This window comes from Sphaerodactylus townsendi, linkage group LG06, assembly GCF_021028975.2.
Source record: "Sphaerodactylus townsendi isolate TG3544 linkage group LG06, MPM_Stown_v2.3, whole genome shotgun sequence".
NCBI lineage: Eukaryota > Metazoa > Chordata > Lepidosauria > Squamata > Sphaerodactylidae > Sphaerodactylus > Sphaerodactylus townsendi.
In genome coordinates, this window is record NC_059430.1 from 38,290,659 (window position 1) to 38,310,362 (window position 19,704).

At 45.3% G+C, this 19,704-nt stretch overlaps 1 protein-coding gene across 3 annotated transcripts in view; it reads left to right on the top strand.

Moving 5' to 3' along the window:
• Positions 1-19,704, top strand: part of LOC125434470 (TRIO and F-actin binding protein) — a 70,018-nt gene that overhangs the window by 12,189 nt on the left and 38,125 nt on the right. For all 3 annotated transcript variants that reach the window (XM_048499890.1, XM_048499892.1, XM_048499893.1), the window contains 3 exons: positions 452-584; positions 1,654-4,737; positions 6,162-6,248. In XM_048499890.1, the coding sequence (XP_048355847.1) occupies positions 452-584; positions 1,654-4,737; positions 6,162-6,248 (3,304 nt within the window). The remainder of the gene's footprint in view (positions 1-451; positions 585-1,653; positions 4,738-6,161; positions 6,249-19,704) is intronic.

Below are 19,704 nucleotides of genomic sequence, written 5' to 3' on the forward strand. Positions count from 1 at the left end.
ATGGCTTTAATCCCCATTATTGCTTGTGGCATATACAATCATCTTTCTCCCTAAATCCAAAGGTACAGTGGCTGAATCCAAAGATAAAAATAGAGTTTAAAATAGTCACTCTGTCGAAGGAGAAATGCTAATATGAAACAGCCCAGTAGAAGCAAGAGGACCTTTTAAGTTTGGAAAGCATTTCCATTCAGGAAAATAATTTGCAGTCCAGTTGCAATTATGCCTTCATGGTTTATTAGCTGAATATAAATGCAAAGGGGAAATCACTGTTGCCCATAGTTTCATAGAATTTATATAAATTCAGAAGAAAATGCACTTTTTGTCTTCTCTTTTCACACATAGGCTGGAGGATGTATATGGCATGGACTAGCTTGTGTAGTGAGCAGCGGGACTCATTGAAGTTTAGCTATAGTAACTATAGTAGTAATTATCCTTTTTTTTTTGGCATTAGGAAGTCGGAGACACTGGAGGCTTTCCAAGCTCTGGAGGAGGGACTTTTGGATCGATTGGATAGTAAGACTCTGAAACTGGCCAAGGAAGGGCAGCTAGTCAGGAGGAAATCCAACCCCACTTTGCACAAAGAAGTAAGTGGCTAGGCTAGGTGTGGGGATCCCTGCTGAATCTAGGGGAGGGAACAGATCTCTGCCCAACCAGTCTTATTTCTCAGCACTGTTTTGCCAGATTTGGCTCTGTGCATAGTACAGTCCACCTCAAAGAACTAATGCTTTGTCTCTCCCTTGCTAAATCTTTACTAAAATCTTTGCAATTAAGACTTTTGGATATCTCAACATTACAATTATGCATAAGGCCGTACCATCTCCAATGGCACAGGGTTGAGGGAAGAACTGCCCATTCCAAAGCATGCTTATCTCAACTTCTCTGGCTGTACTAAGTCCACACAATACCCATACTATGTCTGTTTAAACCCTGCTCAATACCCTGTTTAATTAGCAGCATTAGGCTTGTGTGGTGCTACAAAAGGAAAGCATTTGCAATACCTACTAATATATATTTTACCATGGACCAATGATCTCTTGCAATGGATTAATAATTTTATTTATTTCCTTTATGTACAGTCTGCCTTTCTGACTGAGATTCAAGATTACACAACAAAAATCAATGCAAATGAGGACAATATAATACTGTGCGATGAAACTGGATTGCAAAGAACAGTGCACTCCAAACAACATAGAATATCCAATGAACAATGTAGTTAACTGCTTAAAATGTCAGACATTACAATAGGCCTCCTGAATAATTTCGCTTGACACATTGTGCAGAATGATAAGGAGATATTTCCTGACCTGTTAAAACAAGTCACGTTTAACATTAAAGAAATAGAAGATAAAAGTTTCCCAAGGAACAGAAGTATTTGTTTTCCAAATCCACGTTGCATTGTTTATGATAAAATACTGTGAATCAGCCATGCAGTTGGGAGGGAACCAGATACTGAAGCAGTAAGAAGAGGGCAGGGTTGTGAGGCATTTGGGGAGTGGGTGGGAAATGGGAAGATGGGAAGCCACAAAGGCTCAGCGATTGAGTCACTGGATATGACAAGCTGAGTGTCTTTCTGGCAGTAAACTCCCATGGTAAGGTACCGAATGTGCCCTTTGACACTGGCTAAATGTGACTTCTTTCTCCTCTCTTCCCCAGGCGAGTAAGAGACTTCCACGGGAGCCAGAACAGCCCAAGAGAAGCAGAGGAGAATCTGTGTGCATGGGGAAACTTGAGAGAAGCAGTGGAAGCCCAAGCGGATCTTCACGCTCTGGGAGTCCGACTCAGCGACTGGAGAGAGAGAACAGGGGCAAGGGGGTTTCTCTGCACTCAACAGGCCCCCCTCAGCAAGTGAGGGGAGAGAGGAGGCAATGGGAGAAGCCTTCTCTCTTGCCAAAAGGCAGTAGAGAGAAGGCTCCTCTTCATGTTGGAACTCATGGGAAACACATGGATATCAGTAGAAAGAGATGCCTGGAGACTGGGCACCAACACGCTAGTTCTGGAAAGACCACAGACAGCAAATGGAAAAATTGCCTGGGTGCCTTACACATTCCCAGCCCCACACAGAGCTTGGACAAGAGTCAAGGAAGCTACAGGGGGCAAATGGAGAGGTACAAAGAGAGTGACCGCAGGGCCCGAGGCAAACCTTTGCTCCCGGTGGATACAGCTGAGCAACAGAGGAAGGATGTAACAGACTGTAGAGAAGCTGTACTTACTCTCAGCCCAGGGAGAGGAATGGCAGCCCCAGGAAAAGATAAGCCCACTCTTAGTCCTAGGAGACAGGTAGGGAGTAGCTGGGTAGGTCAAGGGGAGACCAGCCGTTTGTTCAGTCCAGGGATTTCCACGGGAACCAATTTGAAAAGCCATGGGGAGGCTGGGAGTAGAGTTATTCCTGACAGATGTACAAGGGGCAACCAAAGAGAAACCAGGCACTCTCCCAGGAATTCTCTCAGTCCAGAGAGATCTATGGGGACTAGCTTCAAAAGCCATGGAGAGACTGGGCATAGTGCAAGTCTTCACAGATCTATAGGTGGAAGCCAAAAAGAGACTACACGCTCTGTCAGTCCAGAGAGATCTAGGGGGACTAGCTTCAAAAGTCATGGAGAGGCTGGTTGTAGCTTAAGTTCTCAGAGATCTACAGGTGGAAGCCAAAAAGAGACCATGCGCTCTGTCAGTCCAGAGAGATCTAGGGGGACTAGCTTCAAAAGTCATGGAGAGACAGGCCATAGTGCAAGTCCTCCCAGATATACAGGCGGAAGCCAGAAAGAGACTACACGCTCCCTCAGTCCAGAACGATCTATTGGGACTAGCTTCAGAAGTCATGGAGAGGCTGGTTGTAGCTTAAGTCCTCACAGATATACAGGTGGAAGCCAAAAAGAGACAACGCGTTCTCGCAGTCCAGAGAGATCTATGGGGACTAGCTTCCAAAGTCATGGTGAGGTTGGGCATAGTGTAAATCCTCAGAGGTATACAGGGGACAATCAAAGAGAGACCAGGCACTCCATCAGTCCGGAAAGATCTACAGGCACTAGCTTCAAAAGTCATGAGGAGACTGGCCATAGCGCATGTCCTCACAGATATACAGGTGGAAGCCAAAAAGGGACAACGCGTTCTCTCAGTCCAGAGAGATCTAGGGAAACTAGCTTCCAAAGTCATGGCGAGGTTGGGCATAGTGTAAATCCTCAGAGGTATACAGGGGACAACCAAAGGGAGACCAGGCGCTCCATCAGTCCGGAAAGATCTAGGGGGACTAGCTTCAAAAGTCATGAGGAGACAGGCCGTAGTGCAAGTCCTCCCAGATATTCAGGCGGAAGCCAGAAAGAGACTACACGCTCCCTCAGTCCAGAACGATCTATTGGGACTAGCTTCAGAAGTCATGGAGAGGCTGGTTGTAGCTTAAGTCCTCACAGATATACAGGTGGAAGCCAAAAAGAGACAACACGTTCTCGCAGTCCAGAGAGATCTATGGGGACTAGCTTCCAAAGTCATGGTGAGGTTGGGCGTAGTGTAAATCCTCAGAGGTATACAGGGGACAATCAAAGAGAGACCAGGCGCTCCATCAGTCCGGAAAGATCTACAGGGACTAACTTCAAAAGTCATAGGGAGATTGGCCATAGCGCATGTCCTCACAGATACGCAGGTGGAAGCCAAAAAGAAACAACGCGTTCTCGCAGTCCAGAGAGATCTAGGGAAACTAGCTTCCAAAGTCATGGCGAGGTTGGGCGTAGTGTAAATCCTCAGAGGTATACAGAAGACAACCAAAGAGAGACCAGGCGTTCCATCAGTCCGGAAAGATATACGGGTACTAGCTTCAAAAGTCATGAGGAGACAGGCCGTAGCACAAGTCCTCACAGATATACAGGTGGAAGCCATAAAGAGACGATGCGTTCTCTCAGTCCGGAGAGATCTAGGGAAACTAGCTTCCAAAGTCATGGCGAGGTGGGGCGTAGTTTAAATCCTCAGAGGTATACAGAAGACAACCAAAGAGAGACCAGGCGCTCCATCAGTCCAGAAAGATATACAGGTACCGGCTTCAGAAGTCACGGAGGGGTTGGTCATGTCTTAAGTCCTCAGAGATATACAGGTGGAAGCCAAAGAGAGAGTGGAGAGATACACAACCTGGAGAGATCCTCAGAAAATAGGAACATCTCGGAGGAGGCCAGGCATTCCCCCAGTCCTGGAAGGCCAGTAGAGAGCAGCTGTTCAAGTCCAAAACAGTTGAGGTGCTGTGGTGATTCTCAGCAGTATCCAGAGAACAGCTGGAAAAACCAAAAGGAGGCCTTTGCCGGAAAACCTGTGGTCAGTGCAGATAGTGACTGGTCTAGCAAAGAACAGCAATCAACCTCTTACACTTCTAAAAAGCAGAATGATTGGGACAGTTGTGGAAAATCCTCATACCGCACAAGTCCACCTGCTAATGAGGAGATGAATACTGACCAAGGAGACCCTTGTCCCTCTATGAATCCGTTTTGGACACCTGAGAATAACCAGAGGAGTTTAGAAGGACCCTTGTGCCCCATGCATACAATGCAACTAGTGGAGCAGGAGTGTATAAGCAGCAGAGGACACCTGCATTTTACAAAGCCAGGACAACGGCAGCTGGAGACCAACAGGAAAAACCAAGAGAGTTCAACAGAGTGGATGGCAAATGAAAGGATGCATCAGGAAAAGTGTCAGAGTCTCATGAAGTCAGAGAAAAAAGTGGAGAACGATGGCAGGAAGGAAGAGAAGTTTTTGCAACAGGTAAACAAGTTTAATAAGCAGTAGAGTCTCTCTCTCTGAAACTAGCAGTTCTTCTTGTACCCTTCCTCAGACTCTGCAGAGGATTTTTTTCTTTTGTTGCTCCCTGCTTCTGAGTGGTCACAAATTATAGCCATGTTTGGAGGTACCATACACCAGTTTCTACCTTGAGAATAAATGTAGATATAATTGCTTCATAAGCCTGCCCAATGTAACATTCAAGTATCAAATTGCTAGGCTGTTTCCACATGGTCTAGAAGGCTGAAATTCAGTATATCTGTAGACAAAGATTTGCTGATTGTGAAAGTGGGACTTTTTTTTTTACATATAAGGAATGTTTGGTTTTTATCTCACACTAAAGTCCAGCAGGCCGCTTAAGAATAAAATAGAGATCTGTGTGTGTGTGTGTGTGTTTATTGCCAAGGGCAATATTGTGACGGGTTGGCATCCTCTGGCATCTGCCAAAGGCCATACCCCAATTCATGGCCCACTGCTTAATCCAGAGAAGAAGAGTTTGGATTTATACCCCACTTTTTTTCAACCATAAGGAGTCTCAAAGCAGCTTACAAACTTCTTTTCCCCCTGACAAATGGCACCTTGTAAGGTAGGTTAGGCTCAGAGACTTTTGAGAGAACTGTGAGTAGGCCAAAGTTACCAGCAAGCTTCATGTGGAGGAGTGGAAAAACAAACCTGGTTTACCAGATTAGAGTCTGCCACTCAGGTGGAGGAGTGTGGAATCAAACACAGTCCTCCAGATTAGAGCCTACCACTGTTAACCACTGTACGATGTTAGCTGTGATTCTGCTTTTCTTTGCCATTGCTGCCTACTCCATTTGACTTCCGCAAGAAAACAAGTGGCAATTGGATTCCTAGGGTGGCAAGCTGCCCTTAACATGCCATATGCATCTGTTAACTCTTACAAATAAACATGTCATATGGAAATAGGATCTTACCTAGACTAGGCCAGATTTGAATATGGAGGCATGGGGGGTACTTAAGTCCTTTTGCAGAATGCAAGTTTTATATATCCTACTAAATGTGCACACCCAAACATGTAATACAAGGTCTAGCAGAGAAGCAGACGAGGAAGGAAAGGATGACCAGCCCAGAGCAATAACTGAGGCAGGAGCTTGAAACAATACATAGTAAATAAGAGGGATTTGTTAAGGACACAGAAAGTCCCAGCTGATAGTTGCCCCTTGCTGCTGTTGTACACTCAGAACTGTAGAGCATTGCTACTTAACAAACAAGCATGTGTTGATGCAGTTGCAGAAAGCAATCCTCTACCGCTCAAAGTCATGGCTGAATTTCAGCTTAGAAACTTGGAAACTTTGCCACAATTTTGAGGGACTATAAATTGAATTATAAGGCTGAAATTCTTACAACAAAAATTTTTAATGCGGCTTTCGTTGTGCCTTTCTTTGTAGCCCCAGCTGGACAGAGGACCACCTGTGAAAACTGCTTGCACCTCAGAAAGCCCAGACCTTAATCTGAATGCTAATCAAAAACACCAGGTACAGTGAAACCTGTGAAAAGTGTTATATGGCTGAACAACTGGAGATGGCTGGGCCAGAAAGGGCTCCAGTGCCTGTTAATAATTGCACAGCTGGGGAACGGCTGACAAATTTGGCTCTGTGGATGCTTGAGTAGCTTGAGTAACTGTTCTGTTTCCTATTGGTTATGCCTAGCCTTTGTGAACGGGTGTCTTAGTGTGGTATGTCTTATGGTCGATTTGCTGGAAACATTTATACCCCACGTTTCCTGAAAAGTCTGTTTAAAGAAGCTGACATTTAAAAACAATACTATTAAATCAAGGCCATTAAAAATTACTAGTAAATAAATCAACAAGCAAAGATGAACAACAGGCCAGCTTCTAAGAACTTCTCAAATGTTTGAAAAAGTCTTTCTCTGGCAACTAAGTGCCCACAGTTAGGGTGTGAGGTGGACCTCACTGTAGAAGGCATGGTGCCACTACTCTAAAGGCCAGCTATCTTCCTTGGGAAGGTGGGGTGGAGCCAGAGAAAAGCTTCCAGGGGCTGTCAAGGTGATTCATCAGATTCATAGGAGCCAGAGGCTCTTTTTATACCCTGGGCACACAGCCTGTTCATGATATGAAGTTGGGACAGTTTAAATCCAGAACAATTTGCTGGGTTTTTTTTTTTCTGGTATGTTTCGTTTTGAGATAGAAATTGCAGTTTAAAAGGGAAAACCAGTGGTTGGTTTTGTTAAAGTGGTCCATCTGGGAAGTGGCTGAGAGTTGGCTGGCATCCTTGCCTGTTGTCTCGGTAGGCACAGCAGCGGCACTTAAACATCTACGCAGTGCCTGCAGCCCTTACAAGCATTATTTGAGTAAGCCTCTACTTGGCATGTTGATGCAAGAGAATGACATCCATCCATTTACCTGGCTGCCTTCAGCAAACACAACACCTGCATCTGTTCTCTTACCAGTACGGGTTTTACTGCTGAGCAGGCAGCATGCCTTTATTGTGACACCAGTTGGGTAAATAGCTGGAGGATTCAGCTCTCCTCTTGCACGCGTGCAGACTGTTGAACAGGGATTGATTTAAGTGCCCCAAAGCCACAGTGTAACTAGCAAAAACCTGGGCTGGGATGCAAAATGTTTAGCAGTAAGCTTAGATTGTGGATATTATTTATAGGTATTTGGAACCGTCTTTGCAAATATCAGGACCCAGACATGTATGGGTCTTGTAATCCCAGCAGAATTGATTTTGGAAGTGATTTATCTATCCACATCCCTGCTCCAGTCATTCTGGATTGTTTTAGGTGAGGTGAAGAGGAATCTGCTCAAACTGTGTGCATAAGGGCTGGTGGCACTGAATAGTTGGATTGACCTAGCTCGGCATTGAAATAAATATTTTATCCCATCAGTGCATGGGGAGGGATGTGACTTTTTTTGTAGAAATATTGTTGTATAGAGAAAGTGTCTTGTGCAACCAGTGTGCTGATCACCCTGACTTTAGTGTCTATACCAAAGTGCCCTCATTGCAAGAAGTTTGTAATGTATGAAGCTGCCGTTGGTGGTCATGTGCTTTCCCCTTCATACTCGACTGCAAATGCTCTCCCCTTCCCCAATATGTCCTTGCTGTTACCAAGCTGATTTTCCATTCTCTGCTAAATAATTCTATAACCATTGCAGTCTATTCAACAATATCTTGAAATATCAATGTGTTTATGTAAGGAAAACTACTTTGCATGCTGTCTGCATCCATTCTTGTTTCAGTTGCATAAACCACCACCACCCCACCCCCATTACTGGAGAACTTGTTGGAGAACTTGAAATTAACAACATAAGAAAGAGCCTGCTGGATCAGACCAGAGTCCATCTAGTCCAGCACTGTGCTACTCGCAGTGGCCCACCAGGTGCCTTGGGGAGCTCACCTGCAGGATGTGAAAGCAATGGCCTTCTGCTGCTGCTGCTCCCAAGCACCTGGTCTGCTAAGGCATTTGCAATCTCAGATCAAGGAGAATCAAGATTGGTAGCCATAGATTGACTTCATAAATCTGTCCAAGCCCTTTTTAAAGCTATCCAGGTTAGTGGCCATCACCACCTCCTGTGGCAGCATATTCCAAATACCAATCACGTGTTGCGTGAAAAAATGTTTCCTTTTATTTGTCCCAATTCTTCTCCCCAGCATTTTCAATGTATGCCCCTTGGTTCTAGTAATGTGAGAAAGAGAGAAAAATTTCTCTCTGTCAACATTTTCTACCCCATGCATAATTTTATAGACTTCAATCATATCCCCCCTCAGACGTCTCCTCTCCAAACTAAAGAGTCCCAAACGCAGCCTCTCCTCATAAGGAAGGTGCTCCAATCCCTCAATCATCCTCGTTGCCCTTCTCTGCACTTTTTCTATCTCTTCGATATCCTTTTTGAGATGTGGCAACCAGAACTGATGCAACCAGAACTGATTCCTTCTGCTAATTGCTCCTAATTTTTAAACAGGAAAGGTTGAGTTGTATACAAACAAACAGGAAGGAAGCATTGTCCTTGTCCTAAAGGAAGCTATGTAACCTAAGCTTAGGATTGGTGGGGGGAAGTAGCTTGCTAAAACAGATGTACTACTGAACAGCAAGAAAAGCAGCTGCCTCTGTCTCCCATCTGCTGATCAGTTTAAATGAATGTGGGGTGGATGACAATTTGCCTGTATTGACTTCACTGTACTTTGTTCAGCATAAAAAGCTAAGTATGGTCTGCATTGTGCAGCAGAAGTGAAAGGATCCTGTTTCCACTGGGGAAAGTAGTACAGATTTTCTTTTAGCCTTAGAGAATCATGCTGAAGCACCGCTTTCGTTAAAACCATTAATGCCTGCACTGTTAAACGTAGAACTTTGAAAAAAGGTAATTTATATTGGCTTGTTCGGCTATTAGCAATACTTGCCTTTTTGTAAAGTTGCACCCGCCATTTTGTTTCCCATTCCTGCCACAGACACCTATTCTCGCTAAGGGATGCCACAGTGGCACGGCGGCCAAAGATGGGCACCAGAACAAGTGGATTCCTCTCAGAGTTTTGGGATCCATCTTTTGTGTCAAGCCTAGGTAGGAAGTTAGTTGACTGCTCCACTTTTCCTCTGGCCCTAAGGTGGGCCTGACTGACCATGGGACCAGCTAATCTCCATTGTTTCATCTTAAAGTGATTTAATCAGCACTCTGAGCAGGCTATCACTGATTGTATCTGTACTCATCCCAGCAATCAATCAGTATTCAAGAGAGCCAGTGGCGTACCTAGGCAAACTGGCGCCCTGGACAAAACCTGAGTTTGATGTCCCCCCATGGGCAGCCACCCTCCCCCACCGTGACCAAACAATGATTTTTTTCCACCAGGTCGTTTCAAAGTCACCATCACATTATAGAACATGCCCCAACTCACAAATCTGAACACAGCAATGGGCCATGCCCCACAGCTCAGTTTAAACAAGTGATGCTGGAATCCACCCCCAAACAGCATCATTTTCAATGGTGTTTAAACTAGGGAGCCCAGATTCTCCTTTTAAATCCCCTTAAAGGGAGAATCTGGGGTCCCCAGTTTAAACAACATTGAAAGTGATGCTCCCCCACCCTGAAACAGCATCACTTTCAATGTTTAAACTGGGGACCTCAGATTCTTCCTTTAAATCCATGCCAAAGGGGGTGGATTTGATAATAATAATAATAATCTTCATTAGGCATTGAGAGAATAAAAGAAAGAAAGAAAACAAGCATTGGCAGGAATGGGGTGGATTTAAAAGGAGAATCTGAGGAAATGTAGGGGATGCCTGCTGTCAGGGGTGCAATTATTAAGATAGCAGCACCAAAATTTCCAAGTATCTTCGTGAGCCCCTATTGATGATACCACTCAGGTTTGTTGAAGTTTGGTTCAGGGGGTCCAAAGTTATGGACCCTCAAAAGTGTAGCCCCCATCTCCTATTAGCTCCCATTGGAAACAATGGGGGATGGGGCACTCCCTTTGGGAGTCCATAACTTTGGACTGCCTAAACCAAACCTCACCAAACCTGGGTGATATCATCAGGAGAGTCTCCTGAAAAATCCCTGACATTTTGGTGCTTCTAGCCTAAAAACTGCGCCCCCTGCAGGCTTAAAACAGGAAAAACACTGAAAATACAAAAAATCCCACAAACAAACCTGCATTTTTGGCGCCCACCACAAGGGGGCGCCCTGGACAACTGCCCACTTTGCCCAATGGGAGGAACACCTCTGAAGAGAGCAGTCCAGGGATTCTGTTAGGTCTTGATGATTCATCAGGCCTATCCTATATTTTTGTAAGAACCTTGGAAAAGCAATCGATTTTTTATCTCTGGTTTTCCTGCCAGCTTACCTCATACCACCTCAAGACCCCTTTTTGGGGTATAAATATTAGTCCTTTGGCAATTCAAGGTGTGTGTGATCTGGATCCGGTCACGCACCCATACTTGTTTGTGGGCTCTTTCCTTTTCTCCTGGTTAACATCTTCTTCAGTGCTGCTTTCCCTGGACATCCCTTCAAAACTGATAACTGTCACCCCATCGCTGAAACCATAACAACATACTTCCTTTTCTCTTAGTCAGCCCCTCCGTGCTTTGTATGTTTATTGCTTAAAATATATTTCTTGTTTTACTACTTAAATTCTTTAATCCAACCAATTCTAATTATACAAAATTTTCAATAGGTTATCAATCCCAATTACCCACACTTGCTCTCTGTCGCAGCTAATCCCCCCCCCCCCCAACTAAAGTGGAGACTGCCAAGTTAGGATAATACCGTGAGGAACCTTGCTGGGTGAATGTGGGCCAGTCACGCCCCCCTCAGCCTAACTCAACTCACAGGGTTGTTGTGAAAATAAAATGGAGAACAGGAGAACAATGTAAGCTTTTTTGGGTCCTCATTAGGAAGAAAGGTAGGGCATAAATGAAATTAATAATTTATGTTGGTGATCTATAATAGCTTCCAATGTATAGTTTCATAACTTTAAACAGCAGCCACAAGGGAAAAGGGGGAAAATGCATAGAAGATACGCAACAGGAAAAGGGGAGGCATGAATTATGTCCCTGGAGGGGTTTGGCTCCAATCTGGGAAGGGTCCCTTCCCCCCAAATCCCACAACTTTTTGAAGGCTAAACTGCACCTGGAATCCTCTCATGGAAACCCCCAATATAAGTCCTAGGCTGGCTCTCAGCCTGTTTAGATGATCTCATCTCTGAAGTAAGATAGGAATGAGTTTCCAGACTGGAATTTAAGCAGCTGGTAGCTTACGGCAAAGGGGAAGTATGAAAATACTGGAACGTGTCCCTCCTTGCTAAGACCGAACTGGGGACTTGGAGTCTACAATGGTGACCAAATAAAGAATTGGATGGATTGTTACTTTTTAACTTGGTTTGGACTTGTACATACTATTGGACTTTTAAATTAATGTGACTGGATTATTTGAATATTTTAGCTGCGTTTGTAGATATTTAAACTTTTCATGTTTTGCTTGATCTTATACTAAGAACCTTTTCAAGCAAGGTGTTCTTCAAGTAACACTAAAACTTGTGACTATATGGATGATAATCAGTGTAAAAATATGAGGCTTAACTCTATGGGTGAAAAATCCCCGTTGTTGGTAGTTGTGACTCTTTGGCCTAGCATGCTATTTTCAGTTTTATTCTTTATATGAATCTTGTGCTTATAGACCTGTTCTCATTGTGAGCCCAAGATTCTTTTATCAAAAGGTGCACCCAAACATTTAATTAAGGCTCTCCCATGTACTATAGACCAGGTCAATTTCTCTCTGTTTGCACTATCTTATCTGCAGTGCAACAATACTGATCTGTCTTTTCTGGGCTTTTTAAAAGCATTACAAGAAGGTAATGTATGGGAGATGCTTTGAATACTTAATGCTCTCAAAATACTAACACTTTGTGTTAAAAGTCAAAGATGACATGACAGTGAGGATTTTTGAGAAAGAGCATCTTATCCTGTGTGCAGATGCAATTCTTATCCCCTGCACACCTGCTGCTAGTTTGTCTGTATCAATACTCTGGTGTTTTTCTTCCCATTTATATTCCACCCCTTTATCCAGTACCCTGATGTTAGCCCTCCATCCTCAAGGAGAACATTGGCCCTATTGAAATGCTAGCATAATGAATGCACTGAATGATGTAATGTGTAATGGCCATGAATAAGGGAGCCACATTTTCCTTAAGTTCACTGATGACTGGTTAGCCTTTTATTGTGCAATTCCAAAAGTGATAGGAATCATAAAGAGGGAGGAAATGGTCCAGTTTCTTGATGATTGCCACAGGTAAATAGAAACTGCCTTCAAAGGTGGGACAGTGTAGCTAGGGGAATGAAATTTAACCCTCCCATCAAACATAATTGGAGAGGAAGATTTCCCAACTCACTTGGTATGAATGCTTAGAAATTCAGGACTGGGGAGTCCATAGTCTTCTGCAGTTTTTTTGGGGGGGAGGGAGGGGGTATTGGGAAGTATATGCTTTCTTTGTATCTCTGATATTGGGCAGTGGTCAAGGCACCAGATAATCTTGTTCTATGTGATCAGTACAAGGAGTATGTGATCAGTACAAGGTGCATCAGAAAGTATATTCTGTATTGTTTGTAGGTGATGTGCTTAGAATTCCTTTTGAGTTTTATGGCACACGTAGAAGTCTCTAATGTTATGGTAGCATGAGGGTTGTGTGTGTACTCATGTGTCTGTGTGCACCAATGTGGTGTACTGGACAGAGTGGCAGATAAGGATCCTGGATGACCCAGGTTTGAAATCCCCCTTTTGCCACAGGAGCTCAGTGGATGACTTTGGGTCAGTCAGATTCTCAACCCATCTTACCTAAGAGGGCAGGTGTTGTAGGAAAAAAGAGAAGGGGGGAGTAATGTTGGAGGCTGAGGAGAAAAGTGAGATCTAAATAAGTAAATGCATGCATGCACGCTGAACTTTTGTGTATTCTTATTGGCCAGTCCCAAATCCTTGTGTGGAACAATGCAATGGGATTAGGCCTTGTTAACAATTATGACAAGCATCTGAATAATATGCTTTTATAGATTTTTTTTTGCTTTATAATTGCTGTCTTGGAAGTTTTATGAGTTCCTGTAGGGGCACCTGTCTCTGAACAAAAGAGGGTATGGCAAAGAAAATTTTGGTTGACCTTGCTTGAGGAAGAATTATGATCTCCTTGATTTAGGCAGTTAATTTCAACAACGAGATTTGTTTTAAGGAATTTCTTCCTATACCTTTATGAACTGCTTCTGTAGCACTGTGTAATACAAACACTTTATATTTTATATATCTCATCTAAGAAAAGAAAGTCTTATAAAGATTATCATGGTTGCTTAATACTAAGGCCCCATATTTACAATACAATCCTGAAATCACGTTTGGAAGAAACGCTAAATATAAACACTGAAACAAATATAAATAAATCACATTGATATTTATGGCACCAAGCATGTTTGAGTTATCAGATTAGGATTGAGCTACTTGCCTACACACAAAGAATGGATTCTTGTGACACTTTAAAGACCAGTTTTTTTTATCATAGCATAAGATTCCATGATCTAGAGCTCAACTTTCACTGGATCCTGAGGTCCTGCTAAATGCCCTCCCTTCTTGCAGTTCTCATCAAACCTGCTGATTCTTCTTGCAATGCCTATATTGCATTCGGATGCGAGAAATGCAGATGCCAAGTCTTGACCGATAGGGACTTCTTTACCACTTCTGTAAATTGCAACTAGATGCTGCCCCCGCACCCATTTTAAGAGGAGGAAAGCACGGGAGCAAGCCGGGTGAATTGGGGATGGGGAGGCGCAAAGGTTGCAGGACAGCTCGGATTCAGATCTTTTCCTCCTCAGCTGTTTTGCACGGAGAAGGTGCTGGTGGTGCTACTGGATAAAGTGAGTGTGTGAGAGAGAAAGAGAGCGAGAGATTATCCAGTTTCCCCTGACTGCCTGTAATCTTCCGCCCTCCACAAAAGACCTGGCTCCGGCGGCGCCCCTTGGCGCACTCGTCACCCCCGAGAGGGACTCGCGGGCGCCTTCGGGCTTAGGCCCCTCCCCTTTTCACCCTCCACCTCCTCATTGGCTCCTGTCCCCCCACTTTTTGCGCTGGGCAACCCGGCTGCTTCTCCGCCCCCTCTGCTGCTGCTGCTGCTGCTCCTCCATTGGCTGTTTGCAACCCGAGCCCTGCAACCGTTCCCATTCCGGGGCTCCCCATTGGCCGCGAGGAGTCCTCCCAGGAAGTTTTTGAAAAAAGAAAAGGGGAAAAAAGTTTCTCTCTGGGCGAACAGAAGAGAGGCTGGAACTGCAAAGAGAGGAGGCAAGACGGGGAGGAATGGATGCGCCGTGCTGCTGATTTCAGTTCTGTTTCTAAAAGCGGGAAGGGTTGTTTTTTTTAATTTCTCAGCCCTTCCATCTGATTTGCAGCATGACGGTGAGTTTTTAAATACTCTTCTGCGGGGAGATTTGCTTTCCCCAGCCGCACTTTTGCCTAACTTTTCCTGGAGGGCGTGTACACAGGGATCGCGGTGGCTCAGGCAGCCGCCTTTCGGTTGCAAAGTTAGGATGGTCTGGTGGAGCATGGAGGTGTAGGATGTCGAGCAAATTGCTCTTGCACCCACGATCCCGCTTGATCAGGCTCTCGGGGCGGGTGTGGATCTGATCCTCCCTGCTGTTCGGCCTAGCGTTTCCCCAACGTGATCGCACTGGGCTGGCATGGCCCGGGCGCGGCGCCGTTGGGTTCCCCTGATGGCATCCTTTTAGGCCGCCTTCTGTTGGGAAAGACTGTTTCAGCTTTGGAGTAAAAAAAAAAACAGAATTCCGGATCACACGCCCGACGAGGGAATTCTGTGTGACCTTGAAAGTCGGTGCACGTCTGTCTCGATAACGTGTGAGAGATGACTACTTACCTTCCTTTACCTCCCTCCCTCGCTCCTCTCTCTCTGCAGACTCGTTGCTGATTCTGCTTTTGGGCTGCTGGAATGTTTGCAGGTCACCCAGGGGGGTTGTTGCCTCTGCCAGAGCCGTTTTCCGGCTTGGCCGTGGGATGTACTTAAGAAGCCAGCTTTTCCACAACTGCAGCCCTTCCTTGCCTCCCCCTCTGGCCTCCTGGGAGTGGGTGTGCTGCAGTTATTCAGTGGATCCGCTGGCTGTCCTGGTTTTGGAGACGAGAATGTTGCATTGATGGTAACTTTCCTGAAGTTTTTCCTGAGTTTCCTCTCTAGCAGGATAGTTGTAATAGGTAAAAGAATCCAAAGGTTTAGTGGCATAGCTTCCGGATGGGTAGAAGTTCTGTCTCTATCTCCTTGCTCTTCACAGACAAGAACAAATTCCAGTAGTGGTTAGGCAAGGCATGTTTTAATCTATTGCAACAAAACCCGAGGGGGGTGGGCAAACTTGTGTCACCAAAACCTAAAACTAACAGTTTTATTGCAGCATGAACTATTATGGTCTGGATCCCACTTTTGTGGACATCTGCAGTCCTTCCTCCAGCCCCATTTTCCTTTCTGATTCCATGGGGAGCTGGTGGGTGTGCTGTTAGATGAGAACAGCATGGAGATATTATGCAGCCGAATCAAAACGGGATATTACTCGTGAGATGAGGCTGGGGTGGGAAAGACACTGTCTCATGTGCATTGTGCATGGGGACTATTTCTGTGGTGGATTATGGATGGGAAGCCAAAAGGGGGGGGGGGGCGTGTTTGAAAATGCAAGATACAGATCTGCCTTTGGGCCATGTTTGAAGGCAGCTTCTGTTGACTGTGGAATGGATCCATTCAGCCTGTACAAGCCACTAGCTCTGTAATATGGCCTGTCACCTTTTGCAGTCACAGGCAAGAAGCAAAAGGGTGGTGTGTTGAGTTGTAGGCAGAACATTGCCTGCTTGGTCCCAGGACTGGCTGCAGAAGAGACAAAAACATGTGATGCTGTTGGTGGCTGTAGTCCCTGTAGTGTGTGTAGGTTTAGGACAAATTTGAAGGTAGATGCCACTTCTCATTGGACCAGGAGAGTTTCCAGGTGTAATGTAGAACATGTGCTGACTACATTAGCTGTGACAGCTAGAGGTAGTTGCAGAAAGAACAGAGCATCCAAGTGATGCACATCCCTATAAGGTGAATGTGAGTGACCCTGAACTCTTTCAGGAGCTCTCCTCCAGTGCTTCCTACAGCCTCACAACATCCTGCAGCCCTTCCTATCCTTCCTGGAGACACCCCTCCTTTTCCTCTTTTCCCCTGGAACTCAGACGGAGTGTGATTGCTAACTGAAATGAAGGGGAAGAAACTTGACATGTGAAAATCCCTTTCCTCTAAGACGTGGGCTCATACTGCATCTTTTCTTTGCACAGTTGTGGAATGAATTAGAACTAAGTCTGCCCCTTCCTCTCTGTGTTTGTGTTTTGCATTCTCTTTGCTTTTGTTGGGTGGTGCTGGTGGATGACTTTGGCTGATAGCCAAACGTTGCTCGGGAGTGCAGAAAGGGAGCTGTTTAATCTCTAGGAGTGTTAGATTCCATCTCATCAGACACACAAGACTGGAGTGGGTGATGTCTCTCTCTTTTCGCCTGTACACTTACACTATTAGCGTTCTTCTAATTGCTCTTCCATGTTCAGAAAGTAGCTAGAAAGCTGGATTTTCCTCATACTTTGCATTTGTAGGTAGAAAGGGGGACTAAATTGCATTGTTGTGTTCTCTTGAGCCAAGGCTGTTTAACCTTAGGTTTTTAATCTGAGACGAAAGGTGGCATAAGTTGTTGGAATGGGCTAACCCAGGTTCAAAATCCCCACTCAACTATGAAGATAATTGGACACCCTTGGGCCAGTCATTAGCTTTAACTATGGGGCTACTGTGAGGATAAAAAAGGGGGGGGGGCAACAACTGTGTATACCACCAGGAGCTCCTTGATAGGGACATAAGAAAAGTCTGCTGGGTCTGACCAGTGGTCCATTTAGTCCAGCATACTGTTTCACACAGTGGCCAGCTAGTTGCCCTGTGATCCAGCATGGTGTAGTGCAGGGGTAGGGAACCTGCGGCTCTCCAGATGTTCAGGAACTACAATTCCCATCAGCCTCTGTCAGCATGGGCCACTGGCCATGGCCACCCTGGGAATGCTGGTAGTTCCTGAACATCTGGAGAGCCGCAGGTTCCCTACCCCTGGTGTAGTGGTTAAGAGTGGCAGACTACTCTGGTGAACCAGGTTTGTTTCCCCACTCCTACAGGTAAAGCCTGCTGGGTGACCTTGGGCTACTCACAGAACTATCTCCACTCCACCTACCTCACAAGGTCTCTGTTGTGAGGAGAGGAAGAGTTTGTAAGCCACTCTGAGATTCCTTAGGGTTGAGAAAAGCAGGGTATAAATCCAAACTCTTTTCTTCGTCAAACATATGGGGTGTTTGTCCCACCAAATGGAGAAGGTCATCTGGTGGGCACACAAGGTGTACCCTGTTCGATGGCATTCCCACAATTATAGAACGATCTCCCCAGAGCAGTGAACTTGACCCCCTCACATTCAGTCTTCAGGAGACAGTTGAAGACTGTTTTATTTAGGACTGCATCTAGCTAATTTAGTTTTTGACATCCTAGTTGAGATTTTAAGTTGTGGTCTTTTAGGTGTTTTTGTAATCCTTTTATTTACACTATGAGCTGCCTTGTGTTCTGCAAGGTAGAAATGCAGCAAATAAATAAATACTGAGGCCAAGGGGGTGCCCTGCCACTGTCTCCCAGCACTGGTTATTCAGTGATTGGCTCCCTCTGTAAATGGAGACTCCCTTCAGACAAAGCAGCCAGTAGCCATTGATAGACCATTCCTCTGTGACTATGCAGAGACCGAACGCTCACAGGGACATGTGAAGTCACACGTCTCTCGGTGCACGCCAGCTGGTCATGTGGGGGCAGAGAATCGCCCCCTATGCCCCTCTCCTCAGCCTGGACAGGCTGCTCCTTAAGCCGGCGGAGCCTCCACCGGCCAAAGGAGCAACCTGACTGGTCTGCCGCTGGGCACCCTTCAACCCCGCCCTGCCAGGCAGCTCCTTCAGCCGACGGAGCAGCCAGGCTGGGCTGAGGGGCCAAGCCAAGGGGCAGCCCACAGCAGGCTCTCACCGGCTAAGGTAAGTGGGGCATGGGGAGGTGCCCGGAGCAGGTGTTGTCCCGGGCCCCATTCCACCGCCGCTGCCCCCCCCCCCCCACCTCTGTGAATATGTCTAAAACATGTCCATGCATCTCTATTTAAGACTTCTTAGCAGTCTCTACCTGGACAAAAAGACCCAGACGCTCCAGCCTTTGTGCATACATAGGAAAGATGCTTCAACGCCCTAATCATCTTGGTTGCCCTCCTTTACTTTTTCCAGCTCTGCACGATCTTTGTGAGATACAGTGACCAGAAATGCATGTCGTTTTCCAAATGAGTCAACACTACAGCTTTATACAATGGCATTACAATAGTGGCCATTTTATTTTCAATATCTTTCCTAATGATGAATTACATGGAGTTTGACCTTTTTCAGTCCAGCTGTACACTGGGATAGCCAGTTGCATCGAGCTTTTCACTGCAGCCCTCGGATCTCTTTCAGTCTCAGTCAGTTCAAGCCACACTAGCATATGCTCCAATGTGCCTCCTCATACCCATGATGACCTTCATTTGCCACATTTCTGCCCACTTTCCCAATTTAGCGAGTTTCTACTTGTTTTTCACCATCCTGTAATTTGGTATTGTGTGCAAACTTGGGTACTACACCTGTTCACCCCCTCCCCCCATTCCAAATAATTTATGCACAAACTAAATAGCCCTGGTCTCAATAGTTGTGGGGCCCCAATGCTCTCTTTCCTCCACTGCAAGAACCGTGTATCTGTTCCTGCTGTCTATTTTGTGCTGTCAACTAACTTTTAATCCATAACAGAACCAGTCTTTTTGTCACATGATTATTAAGTTTAGTCAGGAGTCTGGGGTGATGTAACTTGTTGAAAGCCTTTTGGAATTCTAAATGTGTATCTACTGGATTGCCCTTATCCACATGCTTGTTCACCTGATCAAAGAACTCCCAAAAATTGGTAAGGCATTGCTTTCGTTTGCAGCAGCCATGCTAATTTTCCTTCAATATACTTTATTCCCTGATGTTGTTAATTCTCTCACATCTTGCTGGACTAGGAGAATTGCCTGGTGTAACAGAACTTTCTTAGCTGTACCAGTTTGGGCTAGCAGCATAAAGAATAGAGGCTTCGAGTGATGCACAGTCATCCAAAGGGCAGGATAAAAATGTTATAGATGTCGGCTGATCATGTAGAATAGTTCCTTCTGTACTAAACATATAATCTGGGTTTCCAAAGCCACCTTTTTCAGTGTCTTCCAAAAACCGATAAGCATTCAGCACCTGGTAACCTGTGGCGCAAATGCATAATTGAGGGAGATGCATGTACTAATGTATCAGCCAGCTGCTCACCTTTTGTCCATTCTCCACAGTATCCAGGAGATACCTACCATTGCCAAGATGCACAG